The 26,327-nt window shown below is 64.7% G+C and overlaps 1 protein-coding gene across 2 annotated transcripts in view; it reads left to right on the forward strand.

Moving 5' to 3' along the window:
- The first annotated feature begins 7,756 nt into the window (after positions 1-7,756).
- The window catches only part of PXDN (peroxidasin), a 55,112-nt gene continuing 36,541 nt past the window's right edge, over positions 7,757-26,327 (forward strand). For both annotated transcript variants that reach the window (XM_036335447.1, XM_036335448.1), the window contains exon 1: positions 7,757-8,024. In XM_036335447.1, the coding sequence (XP_036191340.1) occupies positions 7,843-8,024 (182 nt within the window). In that variant the 5' untranslated portion in view covers positions 7,757-7,842. The remainder of the gene's footprint in view (positions 8,025-26,327) is intronic.

Below are 26,327 nucleotides of genomic sequence, written 5' to 3' on the forward strand. Positions count from 1 at the left end.
TCTCCAGCCGGGTCTGTGTCTTCTTTCGGGGCCGCACCATTTGGGTCCCAGGAGGGCACAGGGCCCCAAGGGGTGGCCACATTTGGGGAGGGTTAGCTCCCCCCTGGTGTCACTGCCCCGGCCCAGGACATGTCACGCGTCTCCGTGAGCTCTCTCCCAGGTCAGGGACATTCTGAACAGCACCCACACCCAGGAGGCCGAGGGGCACCCACACCGGCTGTCCGCGGAGGATCCCTCCTGCTCTCCCTCCTCACAGCCCTCGTCCCGCCCTCATTCCAGACCAGCTCAGGTTAGTGCGTCCCAGGACCCCTGCTCTCCGAGGCCGCTCCTCCTGAGGGCTGCCCCGCGGGGACAGTGACCTGCTGCAGCGGCAGGGCCATGGCCCGGGAGGGCTGTGGACACGGGCGCCTTGGGCTGCGCCACAGCCGCTGCGGCTGCCAGGGTGCTTTTTGTTAAATTGTTAACAAGCAGAAGGTGGACCGGTTTCCTCTGTAAACCAAGAGTCATGGGTACCAGACACCTCCTCGGAAATGCAGGCGCTAAAACATCGTCCACGACCCCGAGAAAAGGCGCTAAGATGAAAACGGATGCATGTCGGTGCTGGTGGCCGTGACGGCACCGAGGTCTGAGGCCGGAAGGTATGGAGCCTGGCCAGGCAGCTCCCAGGTCACAGGCGGGGGCATGTGAATGCGGCTCCACCTCCTGCACTTCCTTATGCCAGACGGTACCTTTCCCATGGGAGTGACTATGGAATCCCCCCAGTTTCATAGTTTGAAACCGAAGCCCCAATGGGATGGTAACAGGGGGTGGGGACTTTGGAAGTTGATGAGGGATGGGTGCCCTTGTCCCAGGGGAGCTCAATCTCTCCCCCACCCTCCCCTCAAAAGCAGTGCTACCTATCACCCCACCGCTTCCAGCCAGAATTCAGCAACCCTCCTACCAGCCACCCAGGAGGACACAGTACACACCCCCATCTGCACACCTGGAGGACACACCCGTCAGGCTCACCTGGAGGACTCACCCCCGTCTGCACTCCTGGAGGACACACCTGTCAGGCTCACCTGGAGGACACACCTGTCTGTACACCTGGAGGACTCACCCCCATCTCTGCACCTGGAGGACACACCCCTGTCTGCACACCTGGAGGACTCACCCCCATCTCTGCACCTGGAGGACACACCCCTGTCTGCACACCTGGAGGACACCCCTGTCTGCACACCTGGAGGACACACCTGTCTGCACACCTGGAGGACACACCTGTCTGCACACCTGGAGGACACACCCCCGTCTGCACACCTGGAGGACACACCTGTCTGCACACCTGGAGGACACACCCCCGTCTGCACACCTGGAGGACACACCTGTCTGCACACCTGGAGGACACACCCCCGTCTGCACACCTGGAGGACACACCTGTCTGCACACCTGGAGGACACACCCCCATCTCTACACCTGGAGGACTCACCCCCGTCTGCGCACCTGGATGCCGCCCTCACTGGACACAGGACCATCGGGCGCCTGGATCTTGACCTCCAGCTGCCACCATGGTGAGGAGGAGACTCCGGTTGCTTTGCCGCCTGTGGGTTCTGTTACACGGCCGAGCCGACGGCAGGAATATTAGTGTCACCATCAGCGACGTGCACTTTCTCCTCGGCACAGAGGCCATTTGCTCCGGTTTGGAGAGCTGATGGTGACTTCACACACGGAGTGTCTGTGAGGAAAGTGCCCAAAGTCCTCCAATAACCACAGGCTTTTTGCAATAATAGACAAGTTTCCCTTCATTTTATTATTTTTTTGAGTCCTCACCCAAGGATATTTTTCCCATTGATTTCTAGAGAGAGTGGAAGGGGGGGTAGGAGGGTGGAGAGAGAGAGAGAGACCTCAGTGTGAGAGACACATTGACCGGTCGCCTCCCGCATGCGCCCGGACCGGGGCTGGGAACCTGCCCTTGGCCAGGAATCCACACGAAACGCTCCAGCCCACAGGCGGACGCTCCCGCCGCTGAGCCACCGGCCAGCGCGACACTGTCCCTTTAATGCTCCGGACGTAGAGCCTTCTGTGCAGATGCTCAGACGACTCAGTTTCATAACCGAGTTGGGGTTCAGCTGGGACGGGAAGAGGTTTGGTATAAGCAACAGCCCAGATGTTTTCTTAAAAAACCATTTAACAGAAGTACGTTCCTGAGCAGAGGCATCGAAGGCAGTGAAGAGGGTACTGAGTGTGCAGCAGAAGGTTCTAGAAAATACGAGGCTAATCTGCACGCATCCCCTGTGCCCGGGAGCTGTGCCTGCTGGCACCACCTTCCAGGGTCGTCTTGGCTTGGTCCTCTGAGCATCTCGTGCGGGGCTGCTCCCTGGCCCTGGTGTCCACCATCGCTGTGGCCAGAGCGGTCAGTTGCCACATGAACAGCCAAACTTCACTTCCTCTCCGACCATCGCCATGGGAACCCTGCACTCAGCTCAGAGGCTCACGGACACGCCTCGGCAACCTGCCTGTCGCCGTGACCCCAGCACCAGTGCTTCCCCCTCGGAACGCCGCCTTCTCTGCAGACAGGGCCCTTGCAGGTGGGATTAGTCAAGTTAGGACAGGGCCATCAGGGCCGGCTCATGGGAAGCAGAGAAAAGCCGTGAGGACAGACAGGGAAGTGCCGTGACCAGGAGGCGGAGTCAGCATGACAGCTGAGGGCACCGGGACCAGAGTCCCAGGAGCCGAGAGAGGGGTGGGGTCCCCACCCCACCCCCACCCCACCCCCACCCCCACCACAGCTCTTCACCCAACGCCCTGCACATGGCTGCGTGCCAGTCAGGGGTCTCCAGAGAACAGGAACCACCCCGGCACCCGGATCTTGGATTTCTGGCTTCCGGGCCGGCGGGAGAACAGCAGCTCAGGACACTGGGTGGAGTCACCCACCCCTGGGGCCCCGCCATGGGGCAGGGAGAGTGGGGCCTCACGGGGACCTGCCGGTAAAGGCCCCTCCGGCAGTCAGGCCTGCGAGGGCACTGATCGTCCAAGGGGTGGCCAGGCACAGGACTCTCACTCCCCTCAGTACAGGTGGGGAGACGGGGGCCCAGAGAGGAAGGCCGCTGCCCGGTTGCAGACCTGGTGAGGTGCCTCCCTCTGTCTGTCATGTTCCAAAGCCCAGGTCCGTTTCTGTATAAACCCTCAGAGGCCAAGGGGGAGGAGGACGGGCGGCCTGGACACGGTGAGGAGGGAGCAGGACGTTCCGCCTGCGTCCGGCACTAGCGCTGCAGATGGACGCGGGCGGTCCCCCAGCAGAGCCTGCGGACGCGGGGGCTTGGGGCCGGAGGGCGCCGGAAGCTCTGCGCTTGACCCCAACCTGGTTAGCCAGGCGAGGAGCCACCTCAAGCCCCTCCAGCCGGGGCCACGCGCGGCCAGCAGCAGGGGGTGCAGCTGCCCAGTAGAGGCCTGGGGTCCCCGAGTCCCCGTGGGGGGCACAGGTCAGTGCCTGGCACCTGGTGGCAGCTCCTGCCCCTCCCTGACTGGCTGCAGGTCCGGGCAGGTCGCTCAGAGCCTCCCGCCCGGGTTTTCCATCTGCACCGGGGGCGACCAAGGCCCCGGCACTGCAGGCGGCATAGGCCTCGGGCGCAGGTGTCTCCCTGAGTCTCCAGGCCTCAGGGAGGCGGCTGTGAGGGAACCAGGATGGGGGCGCAGCTCCCTCCACTCATTAACCTTTGCTCCTCTGTTGGTCATCGAACGGCCAAACACGGTCAAGCGGCCTCAGCGCACCTGAAAGGAACGTTCGCTGCCGACGGCAACAGGACTGGGCTGCCCAGCGACGTGGAAAGTGGCCGTGGAGGGACAGGAACATGCCACCTGCGTCTCCGCAGAAAACCCCAAAGGATTCAGGGAGGATCCGATCCCAGAGGTGCGGGGCCTCCACGGGCCTCTAGAGGGCAGACGTGGGCAATAAGGAACAAAGGCCTGGATTCTTTCAGCTCAATGTAAGAGCTCATTACTGACTGCAAATTCTCCCAGGCCCAAATCATCGCAGGGCCCACCCTCTCCCCACCCCCACCCCCACCCCCACCACAGCTCTTCACCCAACGCCCTGCACATGGCTGCGTGCCAGTCAGGGGTCTCCAGAGAACAGCAAGCACTATGGCATGGATGGGTGGGTGAGTGGGTAGACAATGGATGAACGGATGGATGATGGGTTGATGGGCGGATGGGTGGATGGGTGGATGGTGGGTGGATGGGTGGATGGTGGGTGGATGGGTGGATGGTGGGTGGTGGATGGGTGGATGGTGGATGGGTGGATGGGTGGATGGTGGATGGGTGGATGGTGGATGGTGGGTGGTGGATGGGTGGATGGGTGGATGGTGGGTGGATGGGTGGATGGTGGATGGTGGATGGGTGGATGGTGGATGGTGGATGGGTGGATGGTGGATGGGTGGATGGGTGGATGGTGGATGGGTGGATGGTGGATGGGTGGATGGTGGATGGTGGGTGGATGGGTGGATGGGTGGATGGGTGGATGGTAGGTGGATGGGTGGATGGGTGGATGGTGGATGGGTGGATGGTGGATGGGTGGATTGCCGGGAGCCAGTCCATGCTTGCTGTTTCAAGGGACCTGGCATATATGGCATACTGTTTTTAATATGTTTGCTCACCTTCTTGGCACTATGTGTTTTAACCAAGGTCTCTGAGAAAGGTTCTTTCCCCAGGTAGGGATTTTCCCCTGAAGTTAGGGAGGGAATAAAACCTCTTAACTAAGTGCCAGGCGGGTAATTGATCACTTTAACTATGAACAATCATGCTTAAGCTACATAATCTTTACTCCCTGGAATGAAGATAAGAAACGCCCTAACCTTTGGAATAGAGATTGATAGGATTGAATCAACTGGTATAAATACAGTTGTAACTAGACAGCAAGAGTCAGAACTTAGAACACAGAACTAAGAGAGACAGAACCTAGGCACAGAACCTACACAGAACGTTCTCTAGAGACAGAAGAACTTCGCTGGAGAGAACATGGCAAAAGTTCCTGGACAGAAACTGGCCTCAGAACCTAGAGACAGAACCTAGCGAGAGAACATGGCAAAAGATCCTGGACTGAACCTGACTACAGAAATTGGCAAGAGAACCTGACTAGAACCTGGTGACTGAACCTGGCTGGAGAACCTAGCGAGGGAACTTGGCTACAGAACCTGGCTGGAGAACCTGGACTGAACCTGGCTGGAGAACTTGGACAGAACCTGGCAGGAGATCCTAAGCAGAACCTCTCTGGAGATCCTAACCAGAACCTCACTGGAGATCCTGACCAGAACGTGGCTAGAGAACCTTGCTATGATGATCATCTGAACGCCCTCTCCGTGTCATTCCTTCTTCACTAACTCCGTCCACACCTTTGGGGACCCCTGGACCTGCTGGGGTTGGACCCCGGCAGTGGATGGGTGGATGGTGGATGGTGGGTGGATGGGTGGATGGGTGGATGGTGGATGGTGGGTGGATGGGTGGATGGTGGATGGTGGATGGGTGGATGGTGGATGGGTGGATGGGTGGATGGTGGATGGGTGGATGGGTGGATGGTGGATGGTGGGTGGTGGATGGGTGGATGGTGGATGGGTGGATGGTGGATGGTGGGTGGTGGATGGTGGGTGGTGGGTGGATGGTGGATGGGTGGATGGGTGGATGGGTGGATGGTGGATGGTGGATGGTGGGTGGTGGATGGTGGGTGGTGGGTGGATGGTGGATGGGTGGATGGTGGGTGGTGGGTGGTGGGTGGATGGGTGGATGGTGGATGGTGGATGGTGGATGGTGGATGGGTGGATGGTGGATGGTGGGTGGATGGGTGGATGGTGGATGGTGGGTGGTGGGTGGTGGGTGGATGGTGGATGGGTGGATGGGTGGCTGGTGGATGGGCGGATGGGTGGATGGTGGATGGTGGATGGTGGGTGGATGGGTGGATGGTGGATGGTGGATGGTGGGTGGATGGGTGGATGGGTGGATGGTGGGTGGTGGGTGGTGGGTGGATGGTGGATGGGTGGATGGGTGGATGGTGGATGGTGGATGGTGGATGGTGGGTGGATGGGTGGATGGTGGATGGTGGATGGTGGATGGGTGGATGGGTGGATGGTGGAGGGTGGATGGGTGGATGGTGGGTGGTGGGTGGTGGATGGTGGGTGGATGGTGGGTGGATGGGTGGATGGGTGGATGGTGGATGGTGGGTGGATGGGTGGATGGTGGATGGTGGATGGGTGGATGGTGGATGGTGGGTGGATGGGTGGATGGTGGATGGGTGGATGGGTGGATGGGTGGATGGTGGATGGTGGGTGGATGGGTGGATGGGTGGATGGGTGGATGGTGGGTGGTGGGTGGTGGATGGGTGGATGGGTGGATGGTGGGTGGTGGGTGGTGGGTGGTGGGTGGTGGGTGGTGGGTGGATGGTGGATGGTGGATGGGTGGATGGTGGATGGGTGGATGGTGGATGGTGGGTGGTGGGTGGTGGGTGGCTGGTGGATGGGTGGATGGGTGGATGGTGGATGGGTGGATGGTGGATGGTGGATAGATGGTGGGTGGATGGACAATGGATGGATGGATGGGTAGAAGGATAAGTGGATGGACAGGATGTAGGAAGAAAGACTTTAAGGAGTTTGCTTGTGCCGTGGTGGGTGCCGGCAGGGCCCCAACCCCTCAGGCGCCAGCGGACTCACACGCCAGGAGCTGGGCTACTGTCTCGGGGTAGAGTCCCTTCTCTGGGGTTTTCACTCTTACGACCTGACACTGAGGGCTGAGGCCAGACAGTGGAGGGTCTTTCTTCGTTCCCGTGACGGAGAGCTGACCCGCCCGCCTCCCTGACAAAACGCCTCCACACCACCCGGGTCAGTGTCTGCTCTCGGGGTGCCACGCCATGACCCCTAAAATCAGTCACCGCTGGTCAGGGGAGGCAGGTGAACTGAAGAGAGATGCTAACGACCTGCTCAGAGATGTTCGCCTACGGTGTGCAGTGGGCTGAGGGTCCCCCTTAAATGGAGGGGCCCGGACAGGGTCACAGGTCAAAGCTGACCTAGTCTCTGTCCTGCCCGAGGAGGACCCGGTGGACCCGGGAAACACCTGTAAAGTGTCAGAATGCACCTCCCGTGGCTTCACCCAACCGCTGTGGTGACCGGGGTTTGCCTCTGTGACCACAGGGGAGGGACCGGGGTCTGGAGCACCCCAGCCCGCCCTGCACCGGCTCTGCACGCGGTCTCTGCTCCCAGCAGGGCCTGGAGGTGGCAGGGGCAGGAGGTGGGCGGTTAACAGGCCTCGGGGCTCAGGCAGGCTGCCCAGCTGTGTGTGTGTGTGTGTGTGTGTGTGTGACAGAGACGGGGGGGGGGGGGGGGGGGGGGGAGGGAGACAGAGAGAGAGAGAGCGAGGAGAGGGGGAGAGAAAGAGAGAGCGAGGGAGCGCCAGCTTGGAAGCGCGCCTGGAACAGTAACGCTCTGTAAGTTTCATAGAACAACAAACCCCCTCGCACACATGTGGGAACCGCGCTTGGCCGCCGCCTGCAGCTCCCGAGGGCAGATCTGGGGCTGAAACCCTGGCCCCCGGTGCCGGCTGCACACCCGGAGCCCCACGGAGGGAGGGGACGCGGCGTGCGACGTGGGGCCCGAGGTCCTCGCCCCGCCCCGCCCCGCCCCGCCCCGGCCCTGGGGAGGTGGGGGTGGGACGGGAGGAGCCGCGCGCATGTGCGCCGCCGGCGCCCCCCGCCCCCGCCCCCCGCACAGCTGGGACGTAGGCCGCCGAGGGGCGGGCGGGCGGGCGCAGTCCGGAGCCGGCCTGGGAGGCGCGGGGGCCTCCGCGGTCGGCCTGTGCGTCCGAGCGTCCGTGCGCGCCGAGGCCATGGCCGTGCGCCCCGCGCGCCCCTGCCTGCTGGCGCTCCTGCTGTGCGGCGTGCTGGCCGCCGAGGCTCAGAGGCCGGGCGCGGGGTGTCCGAGCCGCTGCCTGTGCTTCCGCAGCACCGTGCGCTGCATGCATCTGCTGCTGGAGGCCGTGCCCGCGGTGGCGCCGCAGACCTCCATCCTGTGAGTGCGGGGCGCGGGGCGAGGGCCGGGGGCGCGGGGCGCGGGGCGCGGGGCCGAGGGCGCAGGAGCCGGGGACTCGGGGTGCGGGGCGCGGGGCCGAGGGCGCGGGACTGGGGGCGCGGGGACGCGCGGCTGGGGGCGCAGGAGCCGGGGGCTCGGGGGTGCGGGGTGCCGGGGGCGCAGACGATCTGCGATCTTGGCCGGAGGAACGTGGAGACCGAGGCGGGAGAGTCGGGTGTTGGGGGCCGGGCGGGCCCGCGGGCTTTTGTCCGCTCTGGCCGGTGGCGCGGAGGGCGGACCTGGGCGCGGAGCGCGGCCTCCAGAGCCGCCTTTGTTCGGAGCCCGGAATCCCCGCGGCCGGGGACGTCGTCGAGGAGCCGGGGAAGCCCCGCGCGCTCCGATCCCCCTCCCGCTGGCTTCTCCGCGCCCGCCTCTCTGTGCGCCTCCGCCCCCCTCCCCCTGCTCCTCCCACTCCTCCTCCGGGAACCTCCCTGGGGATCCTCGGTATCGGGGCGAACCTGGCGGCCAGGACTCCGGGCTGAGCCGCGGGGCTGGTCCTAGGGGTCTGGGCGGCGAGGTCCGAGCGGGTCTCCCGGGCGCCGCGATCGCGCGTGGGCCAGACTTCGCGGGTCGCGGGCGCCGCTGTCCGCCCAGAGTTCGCGCGCGGGCGTCTCCACGGGCCCGACGCCGCGCAGTCCCGCTCGCGCCCCAGAGGCCACATTCCGCTCCCGAACCGGGCGCCCGGGACCCCGAGGGCGCGGCCGGGGCCTGGGGAGCGGCCGGCGGGGGGCGGGGGCCGCGGGCCCGCAGGCGCCCTCACAGTCCGCCCGGCCGCCCGCGGATGCCGCGAATAGTTTCCATGCGCCTGGCCGGGCGGCTTGGCTCCGCGCGGGACCTGCCGCGGCTGCAAAGTTGGAGCGAACGACCCTCCCCCGCGGCGCCCCCTCCGGGTCCGGGCCGGCGTGTTCAGCCCAGAAACCGTCCTGGGTCAGAACCGGCCTCGTGCGGGGCCCGGGCCGAGCGGCTGTGCGTGCGGAACACGCAGCCCTCGGTGGGTCGGGGACACGGGCCGGGAGCCCTCCCCACGGTGGCCGGGGCGCCGCGCTCGACCGGGAGCAGCGCAGCCCGAGCGGGTCCCGGCGTCGGCGAAGGGAAGGCGCCGCGCGCGCACCCACCGCCATCGCGCGTGGGCCAGGCCTGCCCCCGCGTGTCTGGGATTCGGGGGGTGGCAGCGAGCCGGGCGCTTGGCATCCGCTCCGCCTGGCCGAGTGCGGCCAAGTCCCCCAGAACCAGCCGGATGGGGGGCCCGGGGCCCGGGCACAGGTGGCGGGTGCGCCCCGGGGAGAGGGTGTGAGAGGAGGCGGCCCGGGGTCCCTGGGCCCTTATCGACGCCGCTCGCGCAGAAATCGTTCGTGCTCGGTTCCTCCTGTCTCTGCTCTCACGCGCTTTGTTTTTATTAAAATAAAAAACCCTGAGGTGGAGTCGGAATCTGGAAGGTGCCAGGCCTCTCCCTCAGGCTACGCCCTAGCCGAGCCCAGAGCGGGTGGTTTGGACCCGAAGTTCCTTCCGAACTTACTGGTCCGAGACCACCTGCGGCTTGGGTTTGGGTGAGTTTAGGCGCATGGAACGCAAGAAGGGCTCCTCTAGAGGCAGGGCCGCCCCTAATCCCGGGACCGCCCCCCACCCCGGGCATCTGACCCCCATCCTGGGACCCGACTCCCCATCCCGGGACCCACCAGCCTCAGGCTTAGGCTTTGCAACTCCTCCTCCCCGCACAGAGGCACCTTCAACCGGCCTGTCACTCAGCTCAGAAGTTCCCGCTTTGAATATTAAACTGTTCACTAAGGTAGAAGCCGACACCTAACAATAAAGCGCTAATGTCCAAGGACGTGTTCACTGCTCCTCCTGCCTCCTCTCCTGCTGGGCCCCCCCCCTCCCCTCGCCTCCCGCAGCCCCTTCCCTTCTGGGCCTCCACTGCCAGGTGATGGGAACCCCTGTTTGGCAATGAACCATCCCTCCTCCAGGCCAGGCCAGAGCCGCTGAGCACCCCAGACGCCCCCCCCACCCCCCAATCCCGGTGCCAGGAAACCCGGAGCTGGAGGGGCCTGGGGTGTGGACGCCTCAGAGCGACAGGCCCCCCCGCCCAGGCCCCCGGTGCCTGCAGATAGCGGTTCCCACGCCCTCACTCTCTGATCACCTCCTGAGTGTTTGGGGCTGTGCCCTGTTCTGGCTCCCTCCTCCTGGAACACCTGGTCAGTGGGCGCAGGAGTGAGGCCGGCGAAGGGGTGAGAAGGTGTGGCCGGTCCACCCTGTGGGCTCAGGACCCCTGCCCCTCGGCCGTGGACGCCTGTCGCTAGGCCCATGTCCACGCTGGGAGGAGGGCCCAGGGTCCCCGCTTTGTTCCCTGGAGACCAGCCCCTGAGGCCCAGCTTCTCTTGTTCCCCAGCCTCCCTCGGCGTTCCCGCCCCGCGCCCGGCTGGGACACAGGTGGGTGGGGGCAGGAGCGCGGCCCAGGTGGGGCGGGCAGTGGAGGATGCTGGGAGCCGGGAGGGCAGCCTGGCCACAAGGTCAGTGGTGGGAAGGCCGCCTGCCGCCCGGGTCTGCGGACACTGGCCGTGGGGGACGCAGTCTGTAAGCTGGAGCCTTTGGCCGAAGACAAATTCCCGCTTTAAATCCTGTGTGATGGAGTCCAAGCAGCACCCCCACCGCTCACTGCACGGAAAAGCGCCGTGAGGACGTTCAAAATACGAGGGCGCTGGTGCCGGACCCTTCCCCGCCGGCGCCCGAAGCCTCCGTGCCCCACAGTCTCGGCTATCACGGTCCGTCGCCGCTGAAAACGTTGAATGGAAAATTCCAGAAACAAACCGTGTGTATGTTTTGAATTGCAGGCCTTTCGGTCGCCTGTTGAGATCCCACTGTCTCTCCCCGGCCCCCACCCCCACCCCCGCCCCAACCTGACTCACCCCCATCGGCCTCCCTGCAAGGCAGACGCCCGCCCGCCCGCCCGCCCGCCCGTTAGTCACCGCAGCGCTTCTCAGACCAGCTGTTGCGCGGGCGGCACTGTGTTCAGGCTCCCGCACTGTTTTCCTCTCTCGCCCGGAGCCCAGCCCTGAGTGCTGCTGGCGGCGCCGACCCATCGGGCGGGGAACGCTGTGCGAGGTTCACAGAGGCCCCGTGCGCGTAGCTGCGATCACAGACATTGTCGTCTTGTTCTGCTTCTTATTAGTGATTGCTCATCTCTGTGGCACCTGATTGACAAACTAAACCACAGGAATGAATTTGGGGAAAACTTACAGGGTGCGGTCCTGTGGGTGTCACAGGCGTCACTGGGGTCCTGTCCCTGTGGGTAAGGGCCTGCTGTACGGGTTACAGACCGAGGGAGGGACCGAATGTTCCCTCCCGCCGCCCGGGCCAGGTGCCCAGGTGCCCAGGTGCCCGCGTGCTGGGCTCGGAGGGACTGCGGTTCCCGAGCCGCTGTGGGGGCGCCGTCGCCATCGGGAGCAGGGGTGTCTGCGTGGTGAGACCCCACAGCACCGTTTGGAACTGTGTGTCTGGGAGGTTAGACGCTCCCGTGTCGCCGCGTTTCGTGGGGAACCCCTCCCTCCTTCGTGTCCTGAGCCCAGGGGGGGGCTGTGACCCGGGAGCAGGCCAGTCGCTGGGAGTGTGGATCCTGCTGGCCGCCTCCTGCCCGAGGGCCACCCAGACGCGGTTTTGTTTAATTTACAGATTATTGACTTCAGAGAGGAAGGGAGAGGAGAAGAGAGAGACATCGATGATGAGAGAGAATCATGGACCGGCTGCCTCCTGCACACCCCCTACTGGGGGTCGAGCCCACAACCCCAGCTTGTGCCCTGACCGGGAATCAAACCGTGACCTCCTGGTTCATAGGTCGACGCTCAACCACTGCGCCACACTGGCCGGGCCTTCCCTACACAGCCCTGTGACTTGGTTTCCCTGCAGAGTGAGGACGGGCCGCTGTGGGCTCCCCTTGGGCCAGAGCGGCAGCAGGAGAGTGGACAGCGCGTCCTGGGGCTGAGCGGACGGCTGTCTGTCCCTCCCCCCTGGGCCCAGGGCTGCGGCCAGGAGAAAGCAGGGCCTTTGAGTAGAAGTGGGTGCTGGGCAACGGGACAAGGTTCCACATGAAAGTGTCCACACGACTGAGGGTTCCAGACCCCAGTCCGCCTCCCTGGCAGCTAGCTGAGGGCTGGCCCTGCGGCCCTGTGCTGCGCCCACCGGCAAAGGGGAGGTTTTACAGTTATGACCGGGGAGGCACAACAGGTAGAACCTGAAACGGACGCCCGGGAGGCGGGTGTGGGGCCAGTGGGGTCCCCGGCACCGTCGCTGTCAGGGGCCTCGTCTCCCTCGCTGTGCCGACGTGGTGGGGCCAGGCTCCTTGGGTCTGAGAGCCCAGCACACGGTCCGGACCTCGTCCTGCCGCTTGGGGCACACGAAAACGAGTTGTCTTTGAGGCGAGTTTACCTTTATTGGTAAATTTAACTTAAAAGCAGCTAAACTTGCCCGGCCGCGTGGCTCAGTGGTTGAGCGTCGACCTAGGAACCAGGAGGTCACGGTTGGATTCCCAGTCGGGGCACAGGCCCCGTTGGGGGCTCCATCCCCAGTGTGGGGCGTGCAGGAGGCAGCAGATTCATGATTCTCTCCCATCATCGATGTTTCTCTCTCTCTCCCTCTCCCTTCCTCTCTGAAATCAATAAAAAACATCCGTATTTTTAAAAGCAGCTGAACCTGACTGAGCCGGACGCCGTGGCAGTGAGGACACTCCCAGTCTCCCTGGGGTGCCTGCGGGGCCTGGTCCACGCGGGGTCCTGGCTGCGCCGGGAACTGGGCTCGGGGCCTGCACCCCGACACCCTCGCTCGCGTGTCCTGGTGGCAGACGCTCCTCTGTGAGCGGCTCTTGGTGCCGGCGTCCCAGCCCATGCGTCCCGCCCCAGGCACGAGTCCTGCAAAGTAATACCTCCCACAGCTTAAATTCTTTCTTGAGGTTAATTTTGAAAAATACAAGTTACTCTTTTCTTCCCTGAGTCCGTGGTGTCTCTTCAGATGCTACAAAAAGCAGAGCAAATCCTGGGGTGCCCGTCAAACGGCCCCGGGGGTGGGGGCGCGGGGGCGGACGGCAAAGTGGCCGAGTTAGGGAGACTGGTTGTTTCAGAGTTAGGTCCGTGCTCCTGGCTCGGATGAGGGTCCGTTGTCGTAATTTGATCAGTTTCTGGACTTTGTTGCCTCGCTCCTTGGTTTCTCGGTCTCTGAAGGGTAGAGAAATGGGGACACGGATCCCCCAGAACTCACCCAGAGATCTCGGGTGACGAATGGCCAGGCGGCCTCGTGTGTCCCCAGGACGCGCCTCGTCCCCGTGTCGGCCTCCTGGAGACTCAGAGCCAGGTGTGCCCGACCTGACTGCCCACTGACGAAGGGGGCTCATGCCCATCCGCTGCCTCGCCCGGCAGCCCAGCCCTCAGCGCGCTCAGAGCCAGCCGGCCCAGCCGGGCACCTGGTTGGCACCCTCCTGGGGAGCTGTGGGGGCCGCTCTGCAGGACCAGCCACACGGCTGCCGGTCCCCAGTTCTGACCTTTGCACCAATTTCTTTTCGGAGAAACAAAAGCCTCATTGATCACAGTTGACACCGGACGGTTCCCTGCTTGCCCTGCTGTGTGGGTTGTGACCTGTCTTTGCTGCAATCGAGATAATGAGCCCCTGCCGGCCTCAGGCCAGCCGCCCCCCCCCCCCCTTTTCCTCTTTGTTCGGGGCTGGAATGTCTTTGTCTGGTTTTGGCAGATCAGGGAGTCTTGCCTGGCAGACTGAGTGTGGGCCCAGCTGCTCCCCACGTGTCTGGGGGCGCTTCCCGTCTTTGTGGGAAGAAATTAAACTCTAAGGTCAGTTTCTCCAGCGACTGAGGCGGGTCTGGGAGCCGTGGGCAGCGGCTGGGAGCTGGTCGGCCCCCGGCTGTCGGACTGTCATCAGGTTGGTCCTGGGCCTCACCGAGTCCCTAGGGCTGGGCAGGTGGTCTTGGCTCCGTTTCACTGATCTTTGCCAACGCCCGGCAGAGTCAGCTCCGCCTCCTTATCGTCGCCTTCCTTCTGTGCAGAGGCCACAGCCCCCTGGCTGCACACGCACCGGCCAGGGCTCAGCTGGACACGCAGCCCCGGGGTCCCCGCTCCGTCCTGCGACCTCCGGCTCCCGGCTCCCCGGATGCACAGCCCTCCCTTCCGGCCCCGGAAGCTGTGCTCCCCTCACTGGTTTCAGCCTCGGGGATCCTACGCCGTTGACCGAGGGCAGGGCCTTGAGAATGGGGGTTCGCGCAGGGGCCGCTTCCTGGTCGCTTCAGGTCGTTCACAAGCCAGAGTCCCCACTCCCTTCGGGGGGGAGTTTGTAACCCTCACCCGGGGACGTGTCTTCATTGATTTTAGAGAGAAAGGAAGGGGGGCGGGAGGGAGAGAAACATCGACCCATTGCCTCCGTTCTGTGCCCCCACCGGGCCTCGAACCCGCAACCTGGACGTGTGCCCTTCCCGGGCCAGGACGACACTCCAGCCGGCTGAGCCACGTCAGCTGGGGCCGGAGGTAATTTTTAAAACTTTTAGTTCTCCCACAACGACGTGTGGTGAGGAGCAAGTAGCAGTTAGAGCACAGTGAGCGAGTTCCCGCGGCCACGTCGGGATGAACAGGAAATGAGGATCGCGTTTCCCGTCCTCCTCGCGCCCGTGGGCGGCGGGAAGTTTAACTGCAGCTGCAAACGGCCCACGAGTTCCCGCCAGACCCGCCACTGCCCCTCTGTCCTGGGCCCCGTGACCGCTGGGTTCAGCGCCTACTGTGCGCGCAGCACAGGCCACCCGGGTGATGGCAGGTGAAAGACGCTCCCTCCCCGCAGGAGGAACGCTGTTATTTGTGGATTAGAGGCGGGTGTGTGCTCCAGGGGGTGGCCGGTCGCCTGTGCCGCCGTGGGCAGCCTCGGGCCCTGGCCCCGGTCCCAGCCGCGTCTCCGGAGCCGGCTGCTGCTCAGGCGTTCGTCTGGGGCTCGGGCAGGCTGGGGTCTGGTCGCTACAGACGCGGCTGGTGAAGCCGCGAGGGGCCCAAAGGAGAGACTCGGGTGGGACCTTCGTCCTGGGCTTGGAGCCGCGCGGGGAAGCAGGAAGCAGCCGTGTCTCCGAGGCCCCACGCAGGGTGCGTGTCAGGGCCGACTGCCCGGGAGCTGCGAGCAGCCCCCACGCTGCGGGCGGGAGGCCGCGGGCTGGGGGGGCCCTGCGTCGCCCCAGAACGCAGCAAGGACGCCGCCCGCGTTGGTTTTACAACGGGCTTTAATATTTTGTGCTCGTTGAATCTGTTCATGGCAGAAAAGTGCAAAAACGGATAAACACACCAAAAACAGTACCTTCCCATCATGAAAGGAAACTGTTACCATGTGGTCAGATGTGCACACCCGTGCAGTGTGGACGCTCGCGGCGGTGTGAGCGCGTCTCGGCGTCTGCCTGCCTCACGCCCGGTGCTCATCAGCGCTCGCTGTCCCCGGCTCGGCTCCCGTGTTCCTGTCTGTCCTCCCTCCCGTCATCTCTCTGCTGTCACCTGCCTGTCCCCACCTGTGTGTCTCACCCACACCTGTCGTCTCCCATCACCTTCTGTCTCAGACTCTGGTGGTGACTGGCGTCCGGGCCTGTCCGGGGCAGGTGCCGGCGACCCGGTGGCCTGGGCGGGCAGTGGGAGGCCTGCTCCTTCACGGACATGTTCGTCCGGAATTGCGTTTGTTTCACCAGGTTCCTAGGGTGGCTCATTTCCTAGCTTCCGCTTTCCTGCTACTGCGGACGGACGCAGCTGCACTGCGTGTGGTTGTGGGGTGGCTTGAGGGCCCATTTCTGCCACCTGCCCCTCCAGCCAGTGCGACAGGCGCTGGGACTGCCCTGGGTCCAGGCGCCGCCCCCAAGCCTGTCTGAGGGCCGCGGTGGCCCCATCCGTCAGGGCTCCCCCTTCCCCGAGGGTCCCATCTGTAGGTGCCTCTGTGAGTCCTCCGGGCCTGGCCAGGGAGCAGCTGGGACAATGGAAGCTATTGTTTTGTTCTGACCTCTGGGCAGCAGGTTCCAGGGCAGAGGGCAGTGGGCTGTGGGGTGCCGTGGGGTGTGGGGTGCTGAGTGCTGTGGGGTGTGGACTGGCATGGGGGTGGGGTGCAGTGGGCTGTGGGTGTGGACTGGCATGGGGGTGGGGTGCAGTGGGCTGTGGGGTGTGGACTGGCTTGGGGGTGGGGTGCAGTGGGCTGTGGGGTGTGGACTGGCTTGGGGGTGGGGTGCAGTGGGCTGTGGGTCTCGGGGTGCAGGGTTGGCCATGAGCTCACAGGGAGCGGCCTCTGACCCTGAGCGCTGACGGTAATTGAAGCAAATACTTGATACAAACAGGAAACACCACTGGGTCCTCAGTGCCTTTCAGATGCGGTTCCGCACAGACCAGCCCCCGCGTGCGCAGCGCCTGACGTGCCTCTGAGGCCCCCTCTGCGGCCGGGCCGGGTCCCCCCACGTCTGGTCCTGCTTCAGGGCCACGGGTGGAATCCAGTCCCTCAGTGAATCGGGGGGGCATCGCTGGGAGCTCAGATTAGCATTTCTCTTTCTGTGGGAGAAGCAGCACTGCCCAGCCTCACACAGGCGCGTGGGGGGGCGAGGGCGTGGGGGGGGGGGCGCGTGCGTGTCCGGTCCCCTCTCCCCAAACAATCCATGGGAAACGGAAAGCGGCTGCGGCTTCTCCGCTCCTTCCGGGAGGAAAGGCCGTGATTGGCGTCCTTCCTGCCTGCGTTTCTGAGCCTGCAGCCCCCGGGGCAGGACTTTAACTTAAAAATAGCAGCTGGAGCTGCCGTTAGTCATCGTGTTACTTATTCAGACCCGGGGGATGTTTGTGTTGGCATGGCAACCGGAAACCAGATATTAATCCTGAGCGTTTGTTTCCCTGTTTTCTGCGGCCAGAGCCTGTGATCCCGTCTGTCGTCCGACCCAGCCACCCTTGAGTTCCGTCACCGCCCCCACCCCATCCCCCACCCCCATCCCCCCACCCCATCCCCCACCTGCCCATCCCCCCACCCCCCACCCCCCAACCTGCCCATCCCCCCCACCCCCATCCCCCCACCTGCCCATCCCCCCACCCCATCCCCCCACCTGCCCATCCCCCACCCCATCCCCCCACCTGCCCATCCCCCACCTGCCCATCCCCCCACCCCATCCCCCCACCTGCCCATCCCCCACCCCCATCCCCACACCTGCCCATCCCCCCACCCCATCCACCCACCTGCCCATCCCCCCAGCTGCCCATCCCCCCCACCCCCATCCTCCCACCTGCCCATCCCCCCACCCCCCCCACCCCCCTGCCCATCCCCCCACCCCCATCCCCCCACCTGCCCATCCCCCACCCCCATCCCCACACCAGCCCATCCCCCCACCCCCATCCCCCCACCTGCCCATCCCCCACACCCCATCCACCCACCAGCCCATCCCCCCACCCCCATCCCCCCACCTGCCCATCCCCCACACCCCATCCACCCACCAGCCCATCCCCCCACCCCCATCCCCCCACCTGCCCATCCCCCACACCCCATCCACCCACCAGCCCATCCCCCCACACCCCATCCACCCACCAGCCCCTCCCCCCACCCCCATCCACCCACCTGCCCATCCCCCCACCCCATCCACCCACCTGCCCATCCCCCACCCCATCCCCCACCTGCCCATCCCCCACCCCCATCCCCACACCTGCCCATCCCCCCCACCCCATCCCCACACCTGCCCATCCCCCCCGCCCCCATCCCCACACCTGCCCATCCACCCACCTGCCCATCCCCCCACCTGCCCATCCCCCCACCCCCATCCCCACACCTGCCCATCCACCCACCTGCCCATCCCCCCACCTGCCCATCCCCCACCCCCATCCCCACACCTGCCCATCCCCCCACCCCCATCCACCCACCTGCCTATCCCCCCACCCCCATCCCCACACCTGCCCATCCCCCCCACCCCATCCCCCCACCTGCCCATCCCCCCCGCCCCCATCCCCACACCTGCCCATCCACCCACCTGCCCATCCCCCCACCTGCCCATCCCCCACCCCCATCCCCACACCTGCCCATCCCCCCACCCCCATCCACCCACCTGCCTATCCCCCCACCCCCATCCCCACACCTGCCCATCCCCCCCACCCCATCCCCCCACCTGCCCATCCCCCCCGCCCCCATCCCCACACCTGCCCATCCACCCACCTGCCCATCCCCCCACCTGCCCATCCCCCCCACCCCATCCCCCCACCTGCCCATCCCCCCACCCCCATCCACCCACCTGCCCATCCCCCCCGCCCCCATCCCCCCAGCTGCCCATCCCCCCGCCCCCATCCACCCACCTGCCCATCCACCCACCCACCTGCCCATCCATCCCCCCACCCACCAGCCCATGCACCCCCCCACCCACCCACCCACCCACTCACCTGCCCACCCGCCCATCCACTTACCCATCCATCTACCCTTTGATCCATAACCAACTATCCATCCATCCACCCATCCTTTCTTTCATCCAGTCATTCGTGCATCTATTCATTCATCCGTCTGTAGCCACTCCCCACCCCTCCATCCTCCCGTCCACCCGTCCATCTGCCCACCTGCCTGTCATCCTCTCCCTCCCTGGGATCTTGCAGAGCGAGCAGGTGCTGCTACAGACAGACAGCAGACCTTGCTGCCGGGGATCTCACTGCCGGGTCGGCCGGTGGGGCCGTGGGCCTGTCCCTGCGCGGCCGGCCCGCCTCACAGTCAGGGCTGGGCTGGGAGCCGTGCTGCGGGTTAGAGAGACCCCCCCAGAGACCGAGCCTCTTCCCTCCCCAACGCGGACGCGGCCTCGTCCTCCTCCTGAGTCTTAGCGAAGCCTTCTCCCCAGAGGCTCCGGGGCCCGTGTCCACCCGCCTTCCCACCTGCTCCCGAGAAGGAAGCCCGCGGACACGGCGAGCGCGTCTCCCAGGGCCCTCCCTCGCTGCCCTGGAGGCCCCGTCATAGGTTCCCATCGTCCCCTTGGGGAGGGACGCGAGGCCCCCGGTCAGCTGTCCAGCACCCAGCGCAGAGCCGTGGGTGAGCCAGGGAGGCGAGGCCCCAGGTCAGCTGTCCAGCACCCAGCGCAGAGCCGTGGGTGAGCCAGGGACGCGAGGCCCCCGGTCAGCTGTCCAGCACCCAGCGCAGAGCCGTGGGTGAGCCAGGCAGGCGAGGCCCCCGGTCAGCTGTCCAGCACCCAGCGCAGAGCCGTGGGTGAGCCAGGCAGGCGAGGCCGGTGACAGGAACAACCTGTGTTGCCACGAAGAGGTCAGCCCTGGCCGGTGTGGCTCAGTGGATAGAGCGCCGCCTGGGGACTGCAGGGTCCTGGGTTCCATTCTGGCCAAGGGCGTGGACCTCCATTGCAGGCTCCTCCCCGGCCCTGGTCGGGGTGGGCAGATGTTTCTCTCTGCGTCCCCCTCCCTCCACTCTCTCTGAAACAATCAATGGGAAAATACCCTCTGGTGAGAACCCAATAAAAACAACGGAGTGAAGAGGTCCCCGTACGGACCCTCCCAGCGGGCGGCCGGGGGCGGTCCCTCCCTCAGGCCTCTCCTCGCGGCCCTGGGAGCCCTGGAGTGAGTGGATGGGGGGGGGGCACACGCTCACCTGTCAGCCCAGGGGCCGCCGGGCGGGCGGCCGTGCAAACCAGAGACCGAACCAGAGACCGAACCAGAGACCGAACGGACCTGCAGGGTGGTCTGAGGTGAAACCTTGTTAACTGAGAGCAGTTTATGGGGTCGTCAGGGCCCAGGCGACTTCCTGACAAAGGTCAGTCTACCTGAGGAGCCTGTCTGTTGTCTCCTGCATCTCAGACAACAGCCCTTGGAATGTCAGGTGACTCCCCTTCCCCGACCCTCAGGGCACAGCCGTGCACCTGGGCGGAGAGACAGACCCTCTCGTTGCTGTTAATGCTGTTCATTGTTGACTGTTGGCTGTGCAGCACCCACCAGAGTAAAAGAACAGGAAGCGTCTGCTATTTTACTTTCGATCCAATCCCAGAGGCCCCCCCCCCATCTGCCACCCATGGGTTTCCTGTGACCCACCTGCGGCTCCTGTGACTGTAATTTATGAACAATAATGGTACGGAGCTGCCCTTCCCTGGGGCATTACCCTAGTAGATCCCTCACCGGTTGGGCTGCTGCTTCCTTTGAGGAGTCTGTCGCCGGCCACACCTCTGTCCTGTGATAGTGACTGATGGACAGGCTCTGAGCGCCTTCCGGATGCTCCCCTCTCAGCAGGCAGCCTGGCTGCCTTTCTCCTCGGGACGTCAGGGCAGGGTCGGGGCTCCTGGGCCGGATCCCTCGTCCCTGGAGTATCTATTTGGTGTCAGTATTTGTTGATTCTGTTTTATGACCCATTTCCTCCGGAATTGAACACGCGTATGTGGGGCCTTTAGAACGACAATAAGCACAACCAGCCTGGAGTCGGCCCTGGGCCGGGTTTGTGAGCAGGAATGTGCCAGCCGTGGCCGGTCCTGAGTGCCTGCCCAGTGGGGGAACGTGATTTATCCCTCTGTTTTGCTGGACTCCAGGGCATGCTCTGCCCTCGTTAACCCGCTCAGTGCAAATTGTAATATTTGTTATACCAGCCAGTCTCCGTCCCCGCACGCCTGGTGTCTGTGACGTCGCTGGGCCACAGTCCCCAGATGTGTGGTCACATGCTATTCTCGAGGTTTCTGAGAAGGTGGTTTTGGGGGGAGGGAGGGGGCTCCACGTTGAAGCCAGTCCTTTGAGTCAAGCAGGTGAGCATCCCCGGGTGGGGCTCGTCCAATCAGGTGAAGGGCTCAGAGCAAGACCGGCCTCCGTGTGCCTTCAGCACCTGCGGACTCAGCAGCTCTCCCTGCGTCTCCGCCCACAGGCCCGTGGGCCGGCCCTTAGCCAGTGGTTCTAACCTTCTGGCCCTTTAAATACAGTTCCTCATGTTGTGACCCAACCATAAAATTATTTCCGTTGCTACTTCATCACTGTCACGTTGCTACTGTGATGAATCGTCATGTAAATATCTGATATGCAGGATGGTCTTAGGCGGCCCCTGTGAAAGGGTCGTGCGACCGCCAAAGAGGTCTCGACCCACAGGTTGAGAACCGCGGCCTTAGAGGAAGTCAGTCGGTCATAGCCCCCTCCCTCCCCTCCCTCTCTCCACGAGGAATCCTGGTGCCTGTCACGTGGCCTTGTCCCTCCAGGCACAGCCGTTGGTCTGGGTGGGTTGGACCAAGGGCAGCCAGTCCACGTGTGGCCGGCCACTCAGGTCAGCGCCGCCTCCGTCTACGGAACTGTAACCCGGAAGCCTCGACTCGGAGTTCCACACCGACTTCCACAAATAGCCACAGTGTTGCCTCTGAAGATGTAACGTGTTAATCTCATCTCACACCCTGCCAAGTGTCACCTCCCCCAGTCCTGTGCGCACGCGTGTGTGTGTGTGTGTGTGTGTGTGTGTGTGGTTTTATGTGAGGGTTTTAAACCTGCTGCTCTCTCCCTGTTTTATTTTGTTTATTTAAAAAGAGAACAGGTCACCTGCCATAGGATCCCGCACGTTCCGATCTGGGTGCCGCCTGTGTGTGGGGCCAGCCTCTCTCCCTGGGTTCTGGCCTGAGATGCTAGGGGGTCGGCTTTGTGGGTGCTGCCCTGCGCCCCCGGATCTGCGGCTGCCGGGGCCTCGGTTCTGCTCCTTGTGGGAAGGGTCTGATGGACTCTGGGTCCCTCCCTGAGGCGCCTGCCAGCCCTCGGGCACATGAGCCTCTGTCTCTGCCAGTCACTGGGTTGGTCACTGGGTGGGCCTGACCTGTGGGCCCGGTTTCCCAGCCCCCCCCCCCCCCCCCCCCCCCCGCCGGCAGGAGACTCTCTTATTTGGGGATTTCCCGCGTCTCACCCACAGGGCAGATGCGCCCCCCCCCCCCCGCCCCCCGCTGTCGGAGTTCATCAGCGGGAACTCAGGGCGACCGGGGTGGTGGGAAGGCTTTGTCTGTGCAGAGCCCTTGCCCTGCTGATGTGGTCATCGGGCTGGAATCCGCGTCCGCCGAGGCCTGGAATCCGACGGCCCTGGGCTGGCAGCGTGCAGATGGGGCCCAGGCCTCGGGAGGAGAACAAAGGGGCCTTGAGCGCGTGCAGCTGTGGACCCGTCAGCCTTCCCGCTGGGCAGCTGGTGTCAGCCTGGAGGGGGCCGGGGGGGGGGGGGCAGGAGCCCCCAGCCAGGCCCTGTCAGCTCCGCCCCGTGGTCTCCTGGGGGGGGGGGGGGGTGACGCAGGAGGGACGCCTCCTGCTCGGGTTTGCAGGGAAAGGCCCTGTGACGGTCAGGTCTGCCCGGCGGGGCTCAGTGGCTGCCCATCGACCTAGGAACCAGGAGGGCACAGGCCGGGTTGCAGACTTGATCCCCAGTGTGGGGCGTGCAGCTGATGCAGGATTTTCTCTCATCACTGATGTTTCTCTCGCTTTCTCCCTCCCCCTTCCTCTCTGAAAGCAATAAAAATCGTTTTTAAAAAATACCAGATCCTCCTCTGTCACTGCCCTGACCCTCCTCGGACCACCCTGGCCCAGGGGACCTCGGAGTGTGACCAGGGTCGTGGGGAGCAGCGGCTGGTGCGGAGGCCAGAGCCCTTTGATGGGCAGGAATCGCCGTGCCCGCTCAGGTGGGAGGCCAGGCCCCGGGTGTGTGTCCGCAGCCTCGGCCCAGCACTAGGGCTGCCTGCCTCCTACCTGGGCTGTTTACACTGCGGCCTGTGTGGCCTCCAGGCGCTGGCGCTGGCGCTGGACTGAGGACTGGGGACCGTCAGTGAATCGACGAGGCCTAGCCTGTGGGGCCGCACATCCGTCCTGGGGCCGGCGCCATGGGCAGTGCTGTGGGCAGCGCCGTGGGCAGCTCGGTGGGCAGCTCCGTGGGCAGTGCTGTGGGCAGCTCCGTGGGCAGCTCCATGGGCAGCTCTGTGGGCAGCTCCGTGGGCAGCTCCATGGGCAGCTCTGTGGGTAGCGCCGTGGACAGCTCCGTGGGCAGCTCTGTGGGTAGCGCCGTGGGCAGCTCCGTGGGCAGCTCTGTGGGCAGCACTGTGGCAGCTCTGTGGGCAGCTCCGTGGGCAGTGCCATGGCTTCCCGTGAAGACACTCCCTCCTGGGCAGCTGAGTCTTATTTTCATAACAGGAAGATGACAGCTTCCAGCAGAGGCTGCACCGTGGCCACAGGCTCTGACCACCGTGCCCCTGCTGCCCCTCGTTGGACGAGGCTGCGCCATGGCCACAGGCTCTGACCGTCGTGCCCCTGCTGCCCCTCGTTGGACGAGGCTGCACTGTGGCCACAGGCTCTGACCGCCGTGCCCCTGCTGCCCCTCGTTGGACGAGGCTGCGCCGTGGCCACGGGCTCTGACCGCCGTGCCCCTGCTGCCCCTCGTTGGACGAGGCTGCGCCGTGGCCACGGGCTCTGACTGCCGTGCCCCTGCTGCCCCTCGTTGGACGAGGCTGCGCCGTGGCCACAGGCTCTGACCGCCGTGCCCCTGCTGCCCCTCGTTGGACGAGGCTGCGCTGCACCAGCACACTCAGTGAAGAGCAGGTGTCGGGCGTGTCCGTGCGTGGTCTCTGCTCCTCCCTGGGTGTCCCCGAGACCAGAGGGGCCTCCAGTCCCTGTGTCCTCGATTGACCTGCACAGGGGCCTCTGGGACGGAGGAAACTCATGGGGAAGCCGGGTTCGAATCCCGGCGTCCCTGGTGCCTGGAAGCAGGAAAGTGCTGACGTGGAGTTTGAGCCGATGGGAGGCGTGTGAGTGTCCCCAGAGGATCCATGTGCCTGGAGTGACGGCCGATGTTCAATCTGGGGGCGGGGGGGGGGGGGGGAGCGTCACGGGACGGCTCACGTGGCCTGGAACTCGGTGCCTCTGAAACTTACCGCCTGGGAACGGGTGACCCCCCAGGACAGTGGGGCCAGCTCGGTGCTGCCAGCACCCGGCGCCTCCCTCATGGGGACCCTGGGCCCGGCCACCTGTGGCTCCTGGTTTCTCTGGCCCTCGAGCTCTGTCCGCATCAGACATTTTCTTTTTTAAATATATTCTTATTGATGTCAGAGAGGAAAGGAGAGGGAGAGAGACACATCAAGGATGAGAGAGGATCGTGGATGGGCTGCCTCCTGCACGCCCCACAGCCCGGGCCTGTGCCCTGACCAGGAATCGAACTGTGACCTCCTGGTTCACGGGTCGGCGCTCAGCCGCTGAGCCGCACTGGCCGGGCCGGTCCATTTTCAAACGGTTGAAAGACTCGGACGATGAGGAATGCTTCCTGAGGGCGTCGCTTTCTGAGCTGCACACCCACCACCCTGCTGACCCGCCAACGGCAGAGGTTTGGCTGTGACAGAATCCGGTGGCGCCACGGGAGACCTTCCTGCCAGCCGTGGGGACAGGCTGGCCGCAGGGTGGCCGCGGTCTGGGCGCCGGGGGTGGAGCGGGAAGGGTGTGGGTGCTGGAAGGGGTAGCAGAGGGACCTCATTCTGCTTGGAGGAACAGCAGGGCCCCTGGGGTCATGGTGCTTAAATCCAGGAGGGGAGACGACGCCCAGAACAGGGGCCAGTTTATCGCGGGTGCCAGGCCGCCACCTCGTCCCCACGGCCTGTGAGAATCTGGGTGAAGGTACACGGGCAGGAAGCTCAGCCGCTCCGCAGGCCAGGGCGTCCCCCTGGGTTCACACAGACACGGGGTTCGCTCCTGGCTTTGCCCTGACCATTAGGGCCTATCCAATGGGCCCTGTCCATCCAGCCCTGTCCATCTGGCCCTGTCCATCCAGCCCTGTCCATCTAGCCCTGTCCATCTGGCCCTGTCCACCGGCCCTGTCCATCCGGCCCTGTCCATCCAGCCCTGTCCATCTGGCCCTGTCCATCCAGCCCTGTCCATCTAGCCCTGTCCATCTGGCCCTGTCCACCGGCCCTGTCCATCCAGCCCTGTCCATCTGGCCCTGTCCACCGGCCCTGTCCATCCGGCCCTGTCCATCTGGCCCTGTCCACCGGGCCCTGTCCATCAGCCCTGTCCATCTAGCCCTGTCCATCTGGCCCTGTCCACCGGCCCTGTCCATCCAGCCCTGTCCACCGGATCCTGTCCATCAGCCCTGTCCATCTAGCCCTGTCCATCTGGCCCTGTCCACCGGCCCTGTCCATCCGGCCCTGTCCATCCAGCCCTGTCCACTGGGCCCTGTCCACTGGGCTCTGTCCATCTAGCTCTGTCCATCCGGCCCTGTCCACTGGGCTCTTTCCATCTAGCTCTGTCCATCCGGCCCTTTCCACTGGGCTCTGTCCATCTAGCTCTGTCCATCCGGCCCTGTCCACTGGGCTCTGTCCATCTAGCTCTGTCCATCCGGCCCTGTCCACTGGGCTCTGTCCATCTAGCTCTGTCCATCCGGCCCTGTCCACTGGGCTCTGTCCATCTAGCTCTGTCCATCCGGCCCTGTCCATGGGGCCTGTCCATCTAGCTCTGTCCATCCGGCCCTGTCCATGGGGCCTGTCCATCTAGCTCTGTCCATCCGGCCCTGTCCATGGGGCCTGTCCATCTAGCTGTGTCCATCCCGCCCTGTCCATGGGGCCTGTCTGGTTACCACTTCCTGAGAGAGCACACTTGGGGGCATCCAGCAGAGCCCCCCGCCCACCTGTGCCCGTCTCCCTGCCCCCTGAGCACAGGTGGGGAGCCCGTCCCCGAGGCTGCTTGCCGGCAGCCACCATGTGCCCCCCGGTTCCCGTGGTGTCACAGGAAGAAACAGGGCGTGAAGTATGTGTCCAGCGAGCGGCCGCGTTGTCACTCCAAGAACTTTCCCTCTCCCGGCCCTTCTCGCGGCTCCCGGAGCGGCACTGGCCCGTCTGCACCTGGTGGGCCCGGCCACCTCCTGCCGACGCTGGCAGCTCCGTCCGTGAAAGGGAGAGCGGTTAGTTCATGGCTGAGGCGGATCCTGCAGAGAGGCCTCGAGCATGATCACAGCTGGACCTGCCGTGTCCCCAGAGGCCCCGGGCGGCCGCTGGGCGGGGCTGCCGGCCGCCTGGGGGGACGTGGACGGGCCCCTCGGCCCGGCCAGGCCTCTGAGAGTCACACGCTCCTCCTCCGACCCAGCTTCTCCTTTGCTGACCTGCCCTTTGGTTTTTCTAAATCTGAGAAACTTGGATAAAGCAGGCGTGTGGCTGCTCCACGTGTGGGCGATACATGCCTAAGCGTTAGCCATTCCTGACGCAGACCAGGTCCCGAAAGACCAGGGGCAGGAGGCGCGCCAAGACCGGCGGGCGGAGCTCGCTGCCTCTGCGATTCG

Source organism: Myotis myotis, unplaced genomic scaffold (assembly GCF_014108235.1).
Source record: "Myotis myotis isolate mMyoMyo1 unplaced genomic scaffold, mMyoMyo1.p scaffold_m19_p_14, whole genome shotgun sequence".
NCBI lineage: Eukaryota > Metazoa > Chordata > Mammalia > Chiroptera > Vespertilionidae > Myotis > Myotis myotis.